This window comes from Oncorhynchus masou, chromosome 3 (genome assembly GCF_036934945.1).
Source record: "Oncorhynchus masou masou isolate Uvic2021 chromosome 3, UVic_Omas_1.1, whole genome shotgun sequence".
Lineage (NCBI taxonomy): Eukaryota > Metazoa > Chordata > Actinopteri > Salmoniformes > Salmonidae > Oncorhynchus > Oncorhynchus masou.
The window spans coordinates 19,225,520-19,241,672 of NC_088214.1; the positions used below are offsets into that span (position 1 = coordinate 19,225,520).

The window sequence follows — 16,153 nt, forward strand, 5'->3', positions numbered from 1 at the left end:
TAAAGGGTCTGAATATTTATGCAATGTGATATTTCCGTTTTCTTTTTTTCTACATTTGCAAAAATTTCAAAAAAACTGTTTTTGCTTTGTCATTATGATTGATGAGGCGGGAAACGATTTAATCCATTCTAGAATGGGGTGGCAGGGTAGCCTAGTGGTTAGAGCGTTGGACTAGTAACCGGAAGGTTGCAAGTTCAAACCCCTGAGCTGACAAGGTACAGGCAGTCATTGAAAATAAGAACTTGTTCTTAACTGACTTGCCTAGTTAAATAAAGGTTAAAAGAATGAGGCTGTAGCAAAATGTCAATGGGTCTGAGTATATTCTGAATGCACTGTATTTGTAATTACTGCATAAATTTGAGCATGTTATATGTAAGCAACTGTTTTAGAACTATAGCGTTGTTAGACTCATGGAAGTCTGAGTCACTTCCACCTATCCTTCCATGCAGGGTCAGGGGGGTCAGGGGGGTCACGGTTGTCAGTTATGACTGATTCTCACTCTTCCTCTCTCCTGGCAGAAAGGGCTTGTTCTCTTGCCCTTCCTCCATTCTCAGCCTCCGAGTACATCTCCTCCCATAACGACTGGTTCCTACTACTTCCTCGCATTCCTCACAGTAAAAGAATGAACAAACAAAAAACAGAAAGACAGAAAAGAGAAAACATATCAGGCGGGCTAGGGTCGCTGGCGAGGAAGGCGGGCTAGGGTCGCTGGCGAGGAAGGCGGGCTAGGGTCGCTGGCGAGGAAGGCGGACTGGGGTCGCTGGCGAGGAAGGGAGGCTGGGGTCGCTGGCGAGGAAGGCGGGCTAGGGACGCTGGCGAGGAAGGCGGGCTAGGGACGCTGGCGAGGAAGGCGGGCTAGGGTCGCTGGCGAGGAAGGCGGGCTAGGGTCGCTGGCGAGGAAGGCGGGCTAGGGTCGCTGGTGAGGAAGGCGGGCTGACGTCTTTCCTCGCTCTGTTATTCATGCTTCTCCTGTCATTGTCAACAAACTGTTATAGTCAAGTAAAAAGCTTCACTCAATTCACACTCTGTAATAGTGTATAGCTATCTCGCTCAAAGAATTATATGATAAAGAATCCCTATGGTAAGAGAATTTGAATTAGAGCGAATCTCGTGACTTATCATCATCCATATGCAATGGGAGCATTTCTCCAATATCAAGTGAAATGATTTGATGATGAATAATCATTGTTTATGAAGAACTTTCTACTAAGGACTTCAGACCATCGAGTAGGCTTTGATGTGTAGTCCCAGCTTCCTGTGAGTAAATCAGTAAGAGTGTATGACTGGTGACTGCTGATGGATTGTTTTATGTGTTTTGTTTGTATCATTACTGTTATTCCCACCACTGAAACAGCTGTGAAAAGATCCAAATACCTTGAGAGTGAAGAAGGCTATGACATTGAATATGAGAAGTATCAAACACTCAGCAAAACACCACTAGGCAGAATATGTTTTTAATCATTTCAAACTATGCCCCTAGCTTGCTCTCTCTCTCTCTCTCTCTCTCTCTCTCTCTCTCTCTCTCTCTCTCTCTCTCTCTCTCTCTCTCTCTCTCTCTACCTCTCTACCTCTATTTAATTCAATTATCTCTCTCTCTCTCTCTCTCTCTCTCTGTCTTTATTTATCTCTCTCAATTCAATTATCTCTGTCTCTTTTCTCTCTCTGTCTTTTCTCTTTCTCTCAATTCAATTATCTCTCTCTCTTTGTCTTTCTCTCTCTCAATTCAAATCTCTGTCTTTCTCGCTATCAATTAAATTATCTCTCTTTCTCTCTCTGTCACTCTCTCTCTCTCATTTTTCTCTCTCCGTCTTTATTGCTCTCTCTCAATTCAATTATCTCTCTTTGTCTATTTTCTCTCTGTCTTTTCTCTTTCTCTCAATTCAATTATCTCACTCTCTTTGTCTTTCTCTCTCAATTCAATTCTCTCTCGCTCTCAATTCTCTGTCCTCTCTCTCAATTCAATTCTCTGTCTTTCTCTCTCTCAATTAAATTCTCTCTCTCTTTCTCTTTCTCCCTCTCTCTCTATTTAATTAAATTATCTCTCTCTCTCTCTCTAATTAAATGTTCTCTCTCTCTCTGTCACTCTCTCTCTCAATTATCTCTCTGTCTTTATTTCTCTCTCTCAATTCAATTATCTCTCTTTGTCTTTCTCTCTTTTTCTCTTTCTCTCAATTCAATTCTCTCTCTCTCTTTGTCTTTCTCCCTCTCAATTCAATTATCTTTCTCTCTCTCAATTCAATTCTCTCAGTCTTTCTCTCTCTCAATTAAATCTCTCACTCTCTCTGTCTCTCTCTCAATTCTCTCTGTCTTTATTTATCTCTTTTCTCTGTCTTTTCTCTTTCTCTCAATTCAATTATCTCTCTTTCTCTCTCTTTGTCTTTCTCTCTCAATTCAAATCTGTCTTTCTCGCTCTCAATTAAATTCTCTCTCTCTCTCTTTCTCTCTATTTAATTATATTCTCTCTCTCTCTCTCTCCCTCTCTCTGTTACTCTCTCTCTCAATTCAATTCTCTCTCTCACTCTCAATTCAAATCTCTCTATTTCTCTCCTCTCGGTCTTTCTCTCTCAAAATTCAATTCTCTGTCCTCTCAATTCAATTCTCTCAGTCTCTCTCTCTCTCTCTATCTCTCTCTCTCTCTCGGGGGGTCTGTTGAGGAAACCCAAAAGGGCTGAGTCAGAGATCCCATCTCTTCCGGAGTCAGACAGGGCCATACAGGCCAAGCCAGGGCAGGGCAGAGCCAAGCAGAGGGAGCTCCCCTTTGAAAACCCTGCCTGTGGAAAGATCAACCAGCAACTCCTGGGGGAGTCACTGTGCTGTCCTAGTCCTGCCCAAACAGCCCCATGGGCTGGGGCCTGGCTGGGGTCATATTTATTAGGCACCAAATGGAAGAAAACGGACTAAGACAGGAACGAATTGCCTGGATTTACTGCTTGTTTTAGTGTTCCATTGAAAACAGTTTGCTACGGTGTGGCCTAATGACGATTACCCAGGCATGCAGCCTCTATGTCCCAATGTAGCTCTACTCTGCTGTGCTGCTGACTGTTTACCTTGGCCCCAGCCCTCCCGCCAAAGGACTTTCAACTCAGCAGCGCTGCCCTCGAGAGTGACACCCTCTCTCTTACTCACTGTCTAAATAAAGCAGTTTTAGGCGTCAGTCGCAGTTTGTCTGTGTCGCTCTCTTGCCTCTCTCTTGCCTCTCTCTGCCTCTCTCTGCCTTTATGTATCTCTCTCTCTCTTTCTGTCCATTTAGAATAGCACATTCAACATAACCTTATCTATGTTACTCCATAGTATATGCTAAGTGACAAATACATCAGCCTATTGCACCATTCACCAAACTCTTAAAATAAGTTTGAGGCTTTGCTTTGTATCACTTGTCAGTTTTTACTACTGATCTTCTCAGCTACAGATCATTTATGGTGAAATAACGTAGAGTGAATGTTGTCATGCATATGACACCCACCCAACCTTAGCTTTGCGGTAAGAGTGGTGGGCCAGTAACCGAAAGGTCGCTAGTTTGAATCTCAGAGCCGGATGAGGTGAAAAATCTGTTGTGTCCTTTAGCAAAGCACTTAACCATAATTGCTCTGTGGTCGCTGCTGATAATGGGTGACCCTAGCAGTGACCCCACTCTCTGAGGGTGTCTCAGGGAGAGTTGTGATATGCAAAAAAAAACATTTCCAATTCACACGTGTATAATGCACACTTGTACATGTGTGAAACAGGACAAATATAAGCCCCCATGATTTATTATTATTTTGCACATGAATTCAGGCACGAGTAACGAATGGGAGGAGGACCTCAGTGATGTAATGTGTTGTGAATTCTCCCTCAAAGTATCATGGATACCTTGAAGACATTACCAGCCTGGAACCACTTCATAAATTGATAGACCTATACATATTTTGGTTCTTATTTTAGGTTTCATTCTAGGTTTGATTTTCATATCTGAAGGGAGGTTTGTAATTCGTCTCGGTTGCAGCAGAACCTATCTTAATAATGTTTGTGTGAGGTCGTCTCTGTTAACATGAATGATGCTTAACAACAACACTTTAAACCAAGACTGGGGGCAAATGAAGCCTGCAGACACGCCAACTCCTTGGGTATAAAATACAAGCTGTGTAAAGTTGGTGACATAATCAAAATAATGGATTGGAATTGTTTTAAATCTACACTGGTCTGCTCAAACGAGTACCATGCAAGGGGACACATAGGTCAAACCAGTTGATATTTTCTTGTACTAAAATTGAAATGACAACGTTGATAATCAACAACATTCATCCCCAACGGTGTACCTGGTTGATGTGCAGTACAGCGCAGTAGGAACACAGCTACACTGACACTCATAAACTCTCCAACATCAACATGTCAAAGTGCAGACAGATAACCTAAAGCTCAGGGATAAATCTAGCCATCTCTAAAATGTTGTTGTCTACCAACGGTATCTTTTCCAAGCTATATTCACTTAAATATCCTTCACACGGTGACAGGTACTCTGTGCAGGTGGAAAGGATATGCTTGGTTTAAACACACATTGAAGACACTGGTGAAACCATTGTCGTGGGTGTATATAAAGGAAAAGGCATAATAAACTGTTGTTGTGTAAGAGGAATGGCTAACTTTAATACAGAATGAGAAAACAATTAGAAAAACTGTCTGGATATACAAATCACTCAGGGATCCATTACTACTGTATTTCCAACAGCTTCTCATTACATATTTCTCTTTAAAATGTCAAAATAGTTATATGTACCTTTACAGCACATGAAGATGGCACTCAAACCCTTAAAATTATATTTGCTGCAAACCTTGGCACAGTATACACTACCAACAATGACAACCACAGTGTGTTGATTTCCTTCAAATATTCTAAGACAGGAGCAATTATTCCAAATCCACATTGATATCACCAGAAGAATTTGTTTCAGAGATTTAAATAAGATCATTTAAAAACTATATCAGGAATAAAACAACCAACCAAAGAAATACAAATATCCAAACAAAAAAGTAGGGGAAAACAATGCTATTAATAAACTTGATATTTCAAAAAAATAAATAAGTTCAGAAAAGAAAACAATTACCAGGCCCTGATTCAGCTGAAGAACCCTGATGGTGAAACTGAAATGCAGTTTAAACGGCAGTTTCACAATAAACTACTAACTCATCAGATTCATTCCACTGAAATGGACATTTCCCAGGGAGCTAGAGGAATTTTTCTGGCCTCAAAATGGATCTACTTAGAGTTCTGGCAAACGAGACGCCGTTCACACCCCTACTGGAGGAGAGGGACACGTACAGTATGGTCTGTGTAATGAATGGGAAAGTCATAATTCTACTTAGAACATTGAAAGTCAGGAATATGTACTGTAGACCTTTTGAGTAAAAATACAAGGGCAAATTGTATCAGACCAAAATCAACAGTGATTTGTCATATAAGGTAGTAGTATAGTATAATAAGGCATGCTACTAATTTCAGGTGGTCAAATGTTGTTGTCTTGAAAGCTGTGAAAGGTTGTTTTCAAGCTACATATATAACATGTTTTTTTCACATCACTGAATCATAAATGGCATACTTCACTCTGTTCAGATTATTCTCCATACGGCTCCAATACATCTCAAACTACAGTTTCCTCACCATGGAGTCAATGTGTGACATTCCTCTCATTGACAAATGTTGTTTTATGACATTGTCTACAACAGGTTGTACAGATGTAGGATCTTCATTGGATCACTATTTTGTTGCTGAGAATTTTCTGCAAAGCAGGAAATGCAAACTTGTAGTGTATTTGAGTTTTAAAAAGTCTTCTAAAGTTTGTAATTTCCACTTTTACATTTCAGAAATGATTTTCCCTAACGAAAAATGTATCAACCCCTACATTCAAATGTCCAGTTGCTGCAAGATTACTTTCCTGCTGTAGCAAACTGGCTCAAATTAAGATCCTACATCTGTAAGAACAGCCATTCCTCTTTTATCAACTGAAAACTTATCAGGGGCAATTTATTAATTCCACCTCTATTTCTCCATGTAGTGACATTAAATTAATCTATGTTGACCTCAATGCCATTTAGCCTTTTCATTTGATTTCTGTCAAATTTTATCATGAAAATCACATGCATGTATGCAACTGTAAATGTATACAGTTTATATCAGTTAGGTAGTCTTTGTTGCAGACAGAAGATATTGCAGGAGTCCTCTTTTACAGTTTACTATTGTAACAAAAAGATGCATCTAGAAAATGATTGTGGGTGCCATTTGTTCAAACAGTACTTAGCTAGCTGTTGTACATGTGTCAAAAAGTTTGCGAAAATGTCCTAAACATTTTTTATCCTCACCTTAGAAAAAAACAGCTTCTACCAATTTCTTCTAAAATAGTACCATAAATTAACAGTATTTTAATTTCATCTGTAGGATTTGATTATTTAAGAATTGAGTAAATAATTAAAAACAAAAATTGACTGACATAGGATGTCACAGTCTTTGATACCCTGTTTAAAACCATAAGAGTTTCAGTCAGATAGGCCTACAGTAAGAGCTATCAGTGGAAAAACATATTTGCAATAACTAACAACTACTAACTCAACAAGAGAGAAAGAAATTAACAATCATATTAAAAATGAAGACATAAGAAATGTTTTTCTTTCAGTTCTACTCTATGTCCATATCTTTATTTAACAATCATACTCATGTTTTCAACAATGGAAGATTAATAAATACTTTATCTTGATTCAGGAAGGTTGTCTTGGTAACTTGATAGCTTGATTCCAGTTGCAAAAAAATATATCATAAAAATGTCCTTCGTATGGATAGTGCTTTTATCAAGCACTAATATCCAATTAACCGCTTTTGTCTTGAGTGGGGGAATCCATAGCATTATGTACACGTTTCTTCATTTCAAACAACAAAGAACATTTGATCCACCTCCATATCTGAGAGAGAGAGAGATATTGAGTACACACACAGCAGGTCGGTCCAGAAAGCATATCAACTGCAGATTAACAAGGAGGCATCACCTCTCACTTATTTCCCTTTGTGTTAAGGCACTAAGGTTTTCCCATATCATTCTGGAAATCAATCCCAAATATTCCACAGACATTTCAAACTTGCAGGGGTGTGAAGGGGCAAAAAGGCTGTCTCTGTCCAACAGTTGTTAGCTGGGAAGTAGGAAACAGGCCCAGAGCCATCGAGGCACTGAATACTTCCACCACTCAGCAGCAGGACATCCAGAGAGAGAGAGAGGCTAGTGCGGTGAGTTCCGTCCCCCAGCTCGGAGACTCAGGCCAGGGCCATGGGGCACCAGGGCTCCCCTCTGACAGAGCCGGCTACGTCTGCAGACTGGGTGAGGCCCACACGGGTGTAGAGGCCATCCTGGCCTGGGTACTTGACCACGGCAGAGCCACCAGAGCCAGCTGAGCCCTCCACTGGGCCACTCAGTACAGAGGCCTGAACCTGGAATAGGACAGAGAGATGTTAGTCAGATTCAGGAGAAATTACTATTATCCAAAGGTTTTCTATAGTCACAGCCAGGGCTTATCAATGATAACGCTTCATCTGTTACTGCTAAGATGGATATATAGACAGTGGATATACTGTATGCGGTGGATGTTCTCATTATTATATAGCATGTGTCAAGTGATATAACAGACACATATAATTAATTAAATGTACTTATTGGAAGTAGGCCTATAATAGTGTCTTATTTGGAATAAATCAGAGACTACAATGTTTTACAACACAATTCCGAAGAGCATCATCTCTGAAAAATGTAGACCACCTCCCAGAAACTAGTAGAGGCCTTTAAATACCTCTGATGACACTATATACAGTAGATTACACACCACATATTGTATGAGCCAATACGTATGAATCCAATACTATGAGTCCAATATTATTGCTATTACGAACATATCAGATAAAGGTTTATTATTAGCCTGCCTGTATGTCCTATATTTAAGCAATAAGGCCCGAGGGAGTGTGGTATATGGCGAATATACCACGGCTAAGGGCTGTTCTTATGCACTACACAACGCAGAGTGCCTGGACACAGCCCTTAGCCGTGTTATATTGGCCATATACCACAAACCCCAAGGTACCTTATTGCTATTATAAGCTGGTTACCAATGTAATTAGAGCAGTAAAAATACATGTTTGTCATACCCGCGGTATATGGTCTGCTATACCACGAATGTCAGCCAATCAGCATTCAGGAATTTAACCAACCAGTTTATAATTGTTAACAACATCCATCCAAAATAATAAATTAGTGCAATGAATAAAACGATGAAGCCTCTACAACAACGTTTAAGATATGTTTTCGTTTGAAAGGCAACCTGGGTCTATTCGACCAAAACCGTGGACCTATATTTAACTGAGAATTGGCTGAAGAATTTCCTTGCACAGTTTATTACACAGTTGGCCTGCATGGGACAGCATTACCTTAAAACGAGTCCGTTTGTACAATATACGGGGCCCGCCTATCCCACACCTGAATATTATTTTTCAAATCGAATAGGCGAAATCATCTTCTTACCCCTGGCACCTGCGTGTTCGGAGAGCTATTCTTCGAGTCTTCAGAGTTGGAAGAAGACGTGGACGTCGGAGTCATGGCGACTGAATTACTATTCCCTGTGGTAAAATTATAATTCATTATAAAGAGGACCTTAACAGCGAAGCATTTCAATGAGAGAGAGAGAAAGACTGTGTGTCATGAGGTTAAAATAGAGGATGCTTACCTGAGGATCCCTTGGTTTTGTTCAAAGTTTTAGGTTTTCTTTTCCTCGTCTGAATTCCCTCTTTCTTCATGGCCAGGGGCCGAGGTACCTGCAAAAATAAAGAATACATTCATCTTAGTCATGAAATTGTTGGGCGGCGTTCTCTGTCTTGTTAATTTGCTAAACGTTTTGTCAATGTCGACCAAAAATAAAACTAATTTGTAAATTGTCCTTTAAATCTATACTTCATTAACAACTATTATACTTAATTGGACACACTGAATAAACGGATTGTGCTTTAATATTGCTCTCGATATTCAGTGAACAATTACGCACGGCAATTGCGCACGTGTTAGTTACAATACGGCCTGCGAGTTGTAGAACATTACATTTAAAAATCAGTGCCAACTTGTGACATAATGTGAAGATTGTGTCTTACTCCATGTAATTTTGTGTAGAGCCCACATGCGTTGCACACCGGTTCTCCCTCTGCGTTTCTGCGCCATAAGGTGGTTGTGCTCGTCTGACAGTTGGCACAGGAGAGACCGATTCGCCGGGATGATGACTGGGGAAAGGCAATACATAAACAACAATAAACACACTGGTACATAAAGATTAAAAGCTATGATTAAGCAACGGTGAGCTATAAAAGTGAGATGCAGAGATGTCTCAGGTCGAGACGAGGCTACGTGACTAATGGAATATTTGACTGCGATCCAAACCCTTATAATGAATCACTGTATTTTAAGAGCACGGATTCTCCTCTCTTATGACTATATTTATGTTATCTGCACTAATTTCCTAACAATAATATTGGTCGTATTCATGTCATCCATTTACAGTAACAGATTTCTTTAGGTGAATTTCATTGGCAGAGAGTTTGTGGAATCAAGGCATCACTCGTTTGTTAGTGTGCGTAGCCTAATAACTGCGTGATGGCGCTAGGGAAATGTGTCTGAACATTTTCTTTTTCATATTTCATTAATATATTAACAAAATCATTATGTCTGTCATATAGGTAATTTAATTTGTTGACCCTGATTAAATTACCTATATGACAGCCAGAATTATCTTGTTAATATATTAATGCTGGCCGAACGGAGGGTACAATAAAATGGTCTTCCATTTTAGTGAATTGTTGGTCAAATAAAATCCCCATTATTTAGAGAGATATAGGGATCTTAGGCGATAACCTTAAGCCATTGTTTTAAATAAATAGACAGGAAATGTAGTGACTAAGTAGTCCCTGAGCATGTGTTGCTTACCATCCGCTTCTGTGGTTTAATTAATGGCCGGCTGAGTCCATTCATTTTGCTGTACAGGCCGCAGGCGTTGCAGAGAAAGTGGCCCGTGCCATCACGTCTCCATAGCGGCGTGGAGATGGAGCCGCAGTTGACACATTCCCTGCTCTCTCCCAGGTCGTCGAGAATATCTGCGGGAAAACAGACAGGCAAAACACCAATCACTTACATGACACTTCAGAGAGGCGCTTGGTCATAAAAGAGCCGTGATTTTTCGTAGGCTTAATTGAGCACATGTCTATACCTTAAAATATGTAATTGTCTGTTGTAAATTTGTTGGATCCTTTGATGATAGTTCAGCATTATTTTCCAAATTAGGTCTAGTCTAGGCCTATGAATGTGATATTAGGCCTATACATTCAATACACAAGGAGACTGCTCTTTTGTCTCTATTTTAGCTATTTATGTTTGACGTATTGGGTTACTTTTATAAACTCCAAATGTTTCGATAGCCTACTAGTTTTTTATGCGCAGTCGGAGGATGTAATCAAAATGTATTTATTTTATTTACACCAATGAAAATGTCAAAAAAGGATATGCCTAGAAGTCGATTTGTAAAAGTTTCGATATCAGGGATATGCTTAATCTTCAATTCATACCACAAATGAATTGATAATAGCTTAGTTATAACAACTAACCTACTTAATTTTCTATTCTTAATAGGAAGCAATTTAACGTTCTTTACCATTACTATAACAATTTAGACTTATTTCATCTGTGATAACAATCTCTTTAACTCACTTGAATGTGAACTTATTCGGTCTACTAAACTGTTGTCATTGTAAATGATCATCATATTGCTACACCCAAGCTCTCGTTGCTTTTAAATGTTTTTGAATGGTTAAATGTTATTTGAATTATTGTGCATGCGTAAAACGTTGGTAACCAACAGTTATTCAATAGATAAAATAAAGTTGTCACATTGAAGTCCATATCATTAATCATCTTTCATCAATAATATTTGGAATAGAAGGCCTACCTCCGTTAGGTCCTCGAATCGTCAAGGGCGCACCTCTGCTTTGCAAAGTGTGCAGCATGGTGTTATCAAACGGTCCTCCGGGCCAAGGCGAGGACAACTGGGATAGCTGCGGTCCAACATACTGGGAGTAGGGGCTGGTGTAGGATCCACTGAGGGGGCGTGAGAGACCGTACTGGTCTCGACTGCCCACATTCAGCGGATTACTGTAGCCGTTATCCCTGGGAACCCCGTTGTTAATGGGCGGACTTGGAGGGTAGTGGAAACGGTTGGAGGTATGAGGACTCCCGGTGCTGTAGGAGGGACTCTCCGGAGTAGACTGCGACCAGACTGAGTGGCTGGTGACCGCATGGCTGGGCTGAGACGACCCACTGGCTTGCAAATAAGGAAGGCTGGGTATCATGGGTCCCACCCGCGAGCTCGGTACATACACTGGAGAATTGGGGTTGGAGTGCATATAGCCCCCAGAGGGCGAGTCGTACCCCGCCTGGCTCTGGTGGGCCGCCGCGATGGCTAGTGTTTGATACATGTCGCTGGGGTCAACGATAAGGCCCCCCTTGTGGTGCGGGTGCGCTCCACTGGAAATGATGAGTTTATTGCCCTGGTCTAAATCTGTGAACAGAGTGATGTCCTCAGTGTTGTTGTGATGGTGCCCGTGTCCGAACTGAACGTAGGAGTGTAGAGATGATCTGCCTGGCCCTTCCGCGCGCCGGTGTCCCACTGTGTCAATTTGATCGCTTGGCAGCGGTGACCTGAGCCCCTCCGAGTCGTGCGCGTGGCCGTCCCTCCTGCCCTGCCCGCCGTGTAAGTAACTCTGTTCAGCCGGTGACCCGGGGCTGCTGGACACTTCTCGCTTGACCATGGACCAGATGTTTTCGCCCAGGTCCATCCAGGATCACTTTCCATACACCGTAGGACTAGAAAATCGTGAGGGTGTTGTCTGCCCTGGGAATGAGAGAGAAGACATTGTCATCAATATCAAGGCTAAAAGGGTCTATCTTACTGGACATTGTTAACTTAAAACAGGCTCTTGAGCTTCATGCAAATACAATTAGAGTGTAACTACGTCTGGTATCATAAAGGATCTGTAAGGCGAGGCATTCAAATCGTATTACAATCTCTACTACTTTTACAATAGATTTGTGCCAAAGAGTTAGCCAACATTTTAATGACATAATATACATAAACCATGGTGTTACCTTTCATGCGATACTATTGATTTGCAAGCAACATGTCCTCCCCATGATAATAATATCATATCATGGCTTACCCTCTGAGAAACTACGCAACAAAAAACTAACATTGCCCTTGATGTGGGGCTTGGTTTCATTTTGAAACGTGTTGGCTTAATTTTGAGAACACGACACAAAATTATAGCCGGGCTAAAGGCTACTTAACACACCTCTCTATGAAAACTATATGATGGGTATGGACTTCTAGACAATATATTGCTGGTAATAGCGCCTACGGCATTAATCCATTAGACATGTAACCACAGCGCGCGCTCTGACCGGAGGAGTTGAATCTCTCCGTGTCAAAACCCTGTCCTCCCCTCTCGAGATATAGCCTCTTCATAATTACAAAAAAACCACACCGTTACAGATAGGAAACAAAACGCAATTTGTCTTTGGCGCAAAAAGATAACCGCTTGATAAGACGCATAACAGATAAGACCCAATAGGCACGGTAATCGAGACAAAACTATTTAGGTTCTGCGCAGCTGGCACCAGGAGTAAGAGCACTGAAACCAGATGTTTTACCAGATGTTTAACCAAGGCTGGACTGAAAAATATAAAACAGAACAGGAGAAGAGCGAATATTCACCACATACCTACTAGTTCTGTGCCATTCGTCGCTCGTTGAAGTTTCCAATAGTGTGTGGTTCGTAGCTGGTCTCGGGGAAGATAGGAATGAAAGTGTTACTGTGCTTGTGATGAGGTTTTTAGAGAGGAGGCGCTTCTCGAGGCTGTAGTTGAAATCTGAGGGCGTTCTCTGATTGGGTTTCAGTTGAGCAAACAGATCAACTCAATGGGGGTGCTGCAGTCTGAAATATTTGATCATGTCTAAAACTGTAAAAGCAATCAATTCGACGTTTTAAAGTAGTATATGGACTTTTTCTGTTTAAATACAATCGACGTATTCAAACAGTATATTCAGGGAAATAGTCAGAGAAAAGCTAGTTTTGGCAGTGCACTTTTGTTTACTCACAAAATATTTAAATAACTATTATAAGAAGTGCGTTTAATTTAGAGAAAAAAAATCATGATTTTTCATCATTGACGTCAAGCCTGTTTTCAAATGATATTGTGGAAAAATTGTTAATTGTTATAATGTAGAATGATAATCACTATAATTAGTGAGGCTCTGATAGGTTAAGTTTAATCATGATAGTTGTCGTCATAAATCTAAGTAGCCTAACATATATTATTCAGAATGTGTTTACAAGTAGGTTATCTGTTCCAGCATTAATTGTAATAATGCAAGATGTTAGAACTATCTAAAAAAAAACTGTTGGCATCGAATACAGAGTTTAAAAAAAAGAATAATTATATGTAAAAACTTGAATCAATTAAAAAAGTGAAATATTTAATAGCTTTATCAACTGTACCATTTAACTAACATTGTTTGATATAAATGATAATTATTAGAAAATAAATGGCCCTTTAATACAAACCCCGGGAAATAGCCTATAGGAAAATATAGCAATATTTTAACGTTGGTTTGTTTTGTTTATTTATTCTCCATTTCGGAGTTATGTTAGGGCAGACCATTCACTAATTAGTTTATTTAAGTGAGACGCCATCATTTGGAATGAAATGGGCTGAGCCTCAAAGAAGCACAAACTCTCAGCACGCATCTGTTGTTGCAGAGAGGATTTAGTTTGAACTGGTGATGATTCATTCAGTTGGAATATACATTGGCTCGTTGAAATGATCAAAAGTGACGAGGTGTCAATTGAATCATTCATTTACTAGTCTTCTGTATCTTCCAGGGGTTAACAAACAGGCCCGTCGTTCGTCAACCTGGGAAGAATTCAACTGGTATTTCTTTCTATTTACATTTTGTCTGGATAACACTCATAGGCGATACCCGTTTCAGGGTAAATTGTAGGTCACCATTTCGTTGCACAGAGAGAGAGGAGAGCCACGTGTCATTGCAATATTATCTATTCTCTGTTTGACTCCTCTTGTAAAATGAGCTCAAACAATGGCCATTCTTCTTTTACTTTAGATTTTAAACAACTAATAAGTGTTCCAACTCCCAGTTGGATAATATGCATTTTATCAAATCAGAGCCCATAGCTATTTGTCCTTCACTTGTTATTTGCATTCCTTTCACTTTTCGTTGCTTTGCAAAGGGCAAACCTAGGTAGTATTTTAGAAACGTTGTATATAGAGAGGTATAAGCAACTGCATACCTGTAAAATATATCTCAGAACTATGCCTATTGGTTTAATGCGCCATGGATTGATTGAAAGCTCCTCGTGCGTAAAAGGGATAGCACGAACATCTATGTTCTAGGCCTAAGGGGCAAGGCTATACTTTAAAAAAAGACAGAATATATAAAAATGGATAGTGGAACATCGAGTAAACAGTCGCTACTGTCTCGGCTGGATATTGGGAGACCAAGGCAGGCAGACAGTTGTCAGGGAGGTGCGAGAATACATAATCCTGGTTTTACTGTCTGTTCCAATCCGACTTGACGAATGAGGTGTTTTCGCTGTGATGCCATGACATGAAGTGTGTCTCTCCGACAGTTACCTGTGACGAATCACCACCGGGAAAGTGGCAGGACGCCGCTCAGTCTCAGCCTTTCTATCTTCACACTGTCCAGACGGGCCCTGACCGGGAAGACCGTTTACAATCAACAATAAATAGTCTATATAGCTAACATGGCAATTTAGAACGAATAGTTTATTGTCACTTTACTTGTTAATCTGTCATTCATTAGCCTACACATGTAGAATCATTTAAGGTTTATTATCATGTAATGGCGTCGTCATTGGGACTAGATATATTCGGTGATTACCTCGCCAAGCGTATAATATTTAATAATAATAATAATTTTTGAAAATAATGTCCATTATTATTAGTAGTGGTAGTACTAGCTATGATAATTAATGTAATTTAACATTTTTTTTTAGATTTCTTTATTGATTTTCAAGATGGCCGTATCTTCAGTCGTATCTCAATCATGTTTGTCTGTTTCATTGCATAATCACCCTCTCTTCTTTAGGTGGCATTTATGTACTGACTTGATAATGATTATCTCCTACTACTCGCGTTCTGTTATACTGAAAGACGAGTTTCCTATTATAAAGCAACTATGTACGCCTATTTTGACGAATCATGAAATTGTTCCGATAAAAATGAATATGCATTTCATTACACCAATGTATAATAATATATAACAAAAGCCATATTCCTTAACGTTAATATGGAAAGGTTTAGATACATAATTGTGCGAACTATTTCTGGCAATTATCCATAAATCTACTGCACATCTCAGGCCAAAGAGCCTACGCTTCTTTCTGTCTTACTGTGCGTCACATGGTGCATAGGCCCAGTAGTGTTGCGGTATAATGTTTTGCTCAATGTCCCCAGCTTCCCCAGAGAAATGCAATTCGATATGCAGCTTTAGCTCTATATTTATTATTATTTAGTGGGTATATAATAGGCCCATTCATGTAATGACAAAACTAATACTTTAATTGATTTGTCATAATAAAAATATCAGCTAAGTTCTTAAAGCCCCCTTGCAGTCTTTGTAATTGTATTTTTAAATCATCACTGAATGTCTAATAAATCACTGTGTGTGTTTATTTAATGAAAATAACTCAGAAATATATTTTTATCATTTATTTCCTGAGCCACCTTTGGCCCTTGGAATGCTCAGTCTGGTCATGTGGGAGTTAGGAAACAAATGTGAAGATATTTACATACACATCCTTGATTGGCTGATAGAATGGTTTAGAGCCCATCCCTTTACCCAGATGAACAGTCGTTGGTCTATTATAATCAGATCACATGGTGATGCTATGATTTGGGTCAAAGTTCCATCCCACCTGAACAGGCTGAAATTCCAGGCATTTTTTTCAAACAGCTTTTACAAAAAAGGGCATTATCATCATTTTCACAATTCCCGAGTGCCACACAGTGTGGAAATG

At 39.8% G+C, this 16,153-nt stretch overlaps 1 protein-coding gene across 2 annotated transcripts; it reads right to left on the reverse strand.

The window, feature by feature from the left end:
- Positions 1-4,590: 4,590 nt before the first annotated feature.
- LOC135512233 (GATA-binding factor 6-B-like) lies at positions 4,591-12,918 on the reverse strand. 2 transcript variants are annotated; one of them, XM_064934050.1, is made up of 7 exons: positions 12,822-12,918; positions 10,990-11,931; positions 9,975-10,141; positions 9,149-9,274; positions 8,731-8,818; positions 8,529-8,623; positions 4,591-7,447 (listed from the first exon to the last, which is right to left on the reverse strand). In XM_064934050.1, exons 2-7 carry the CDS (start codon positions 11,873-11,875, stop codon positions 7,274-7,276), a joined length of 1,536 nt encoding a protein of 511 aa, XP_064790122.1. In that variant the 5' UTR covers positions 11,876-11,931; positions 12,822-12,918; the 3' UTR covers positions 4,591-7,273. The 2 variants fall into 2 exon arrangements, with proteins under 2 accessions (XP_064790122.1, XP_064790113.1); XM_064934041.1 differs by having other exon boundaries at positions 12,818-12,918.
- Positions 12,919-16,153: the final 3,235 nt, after the last annotated feature.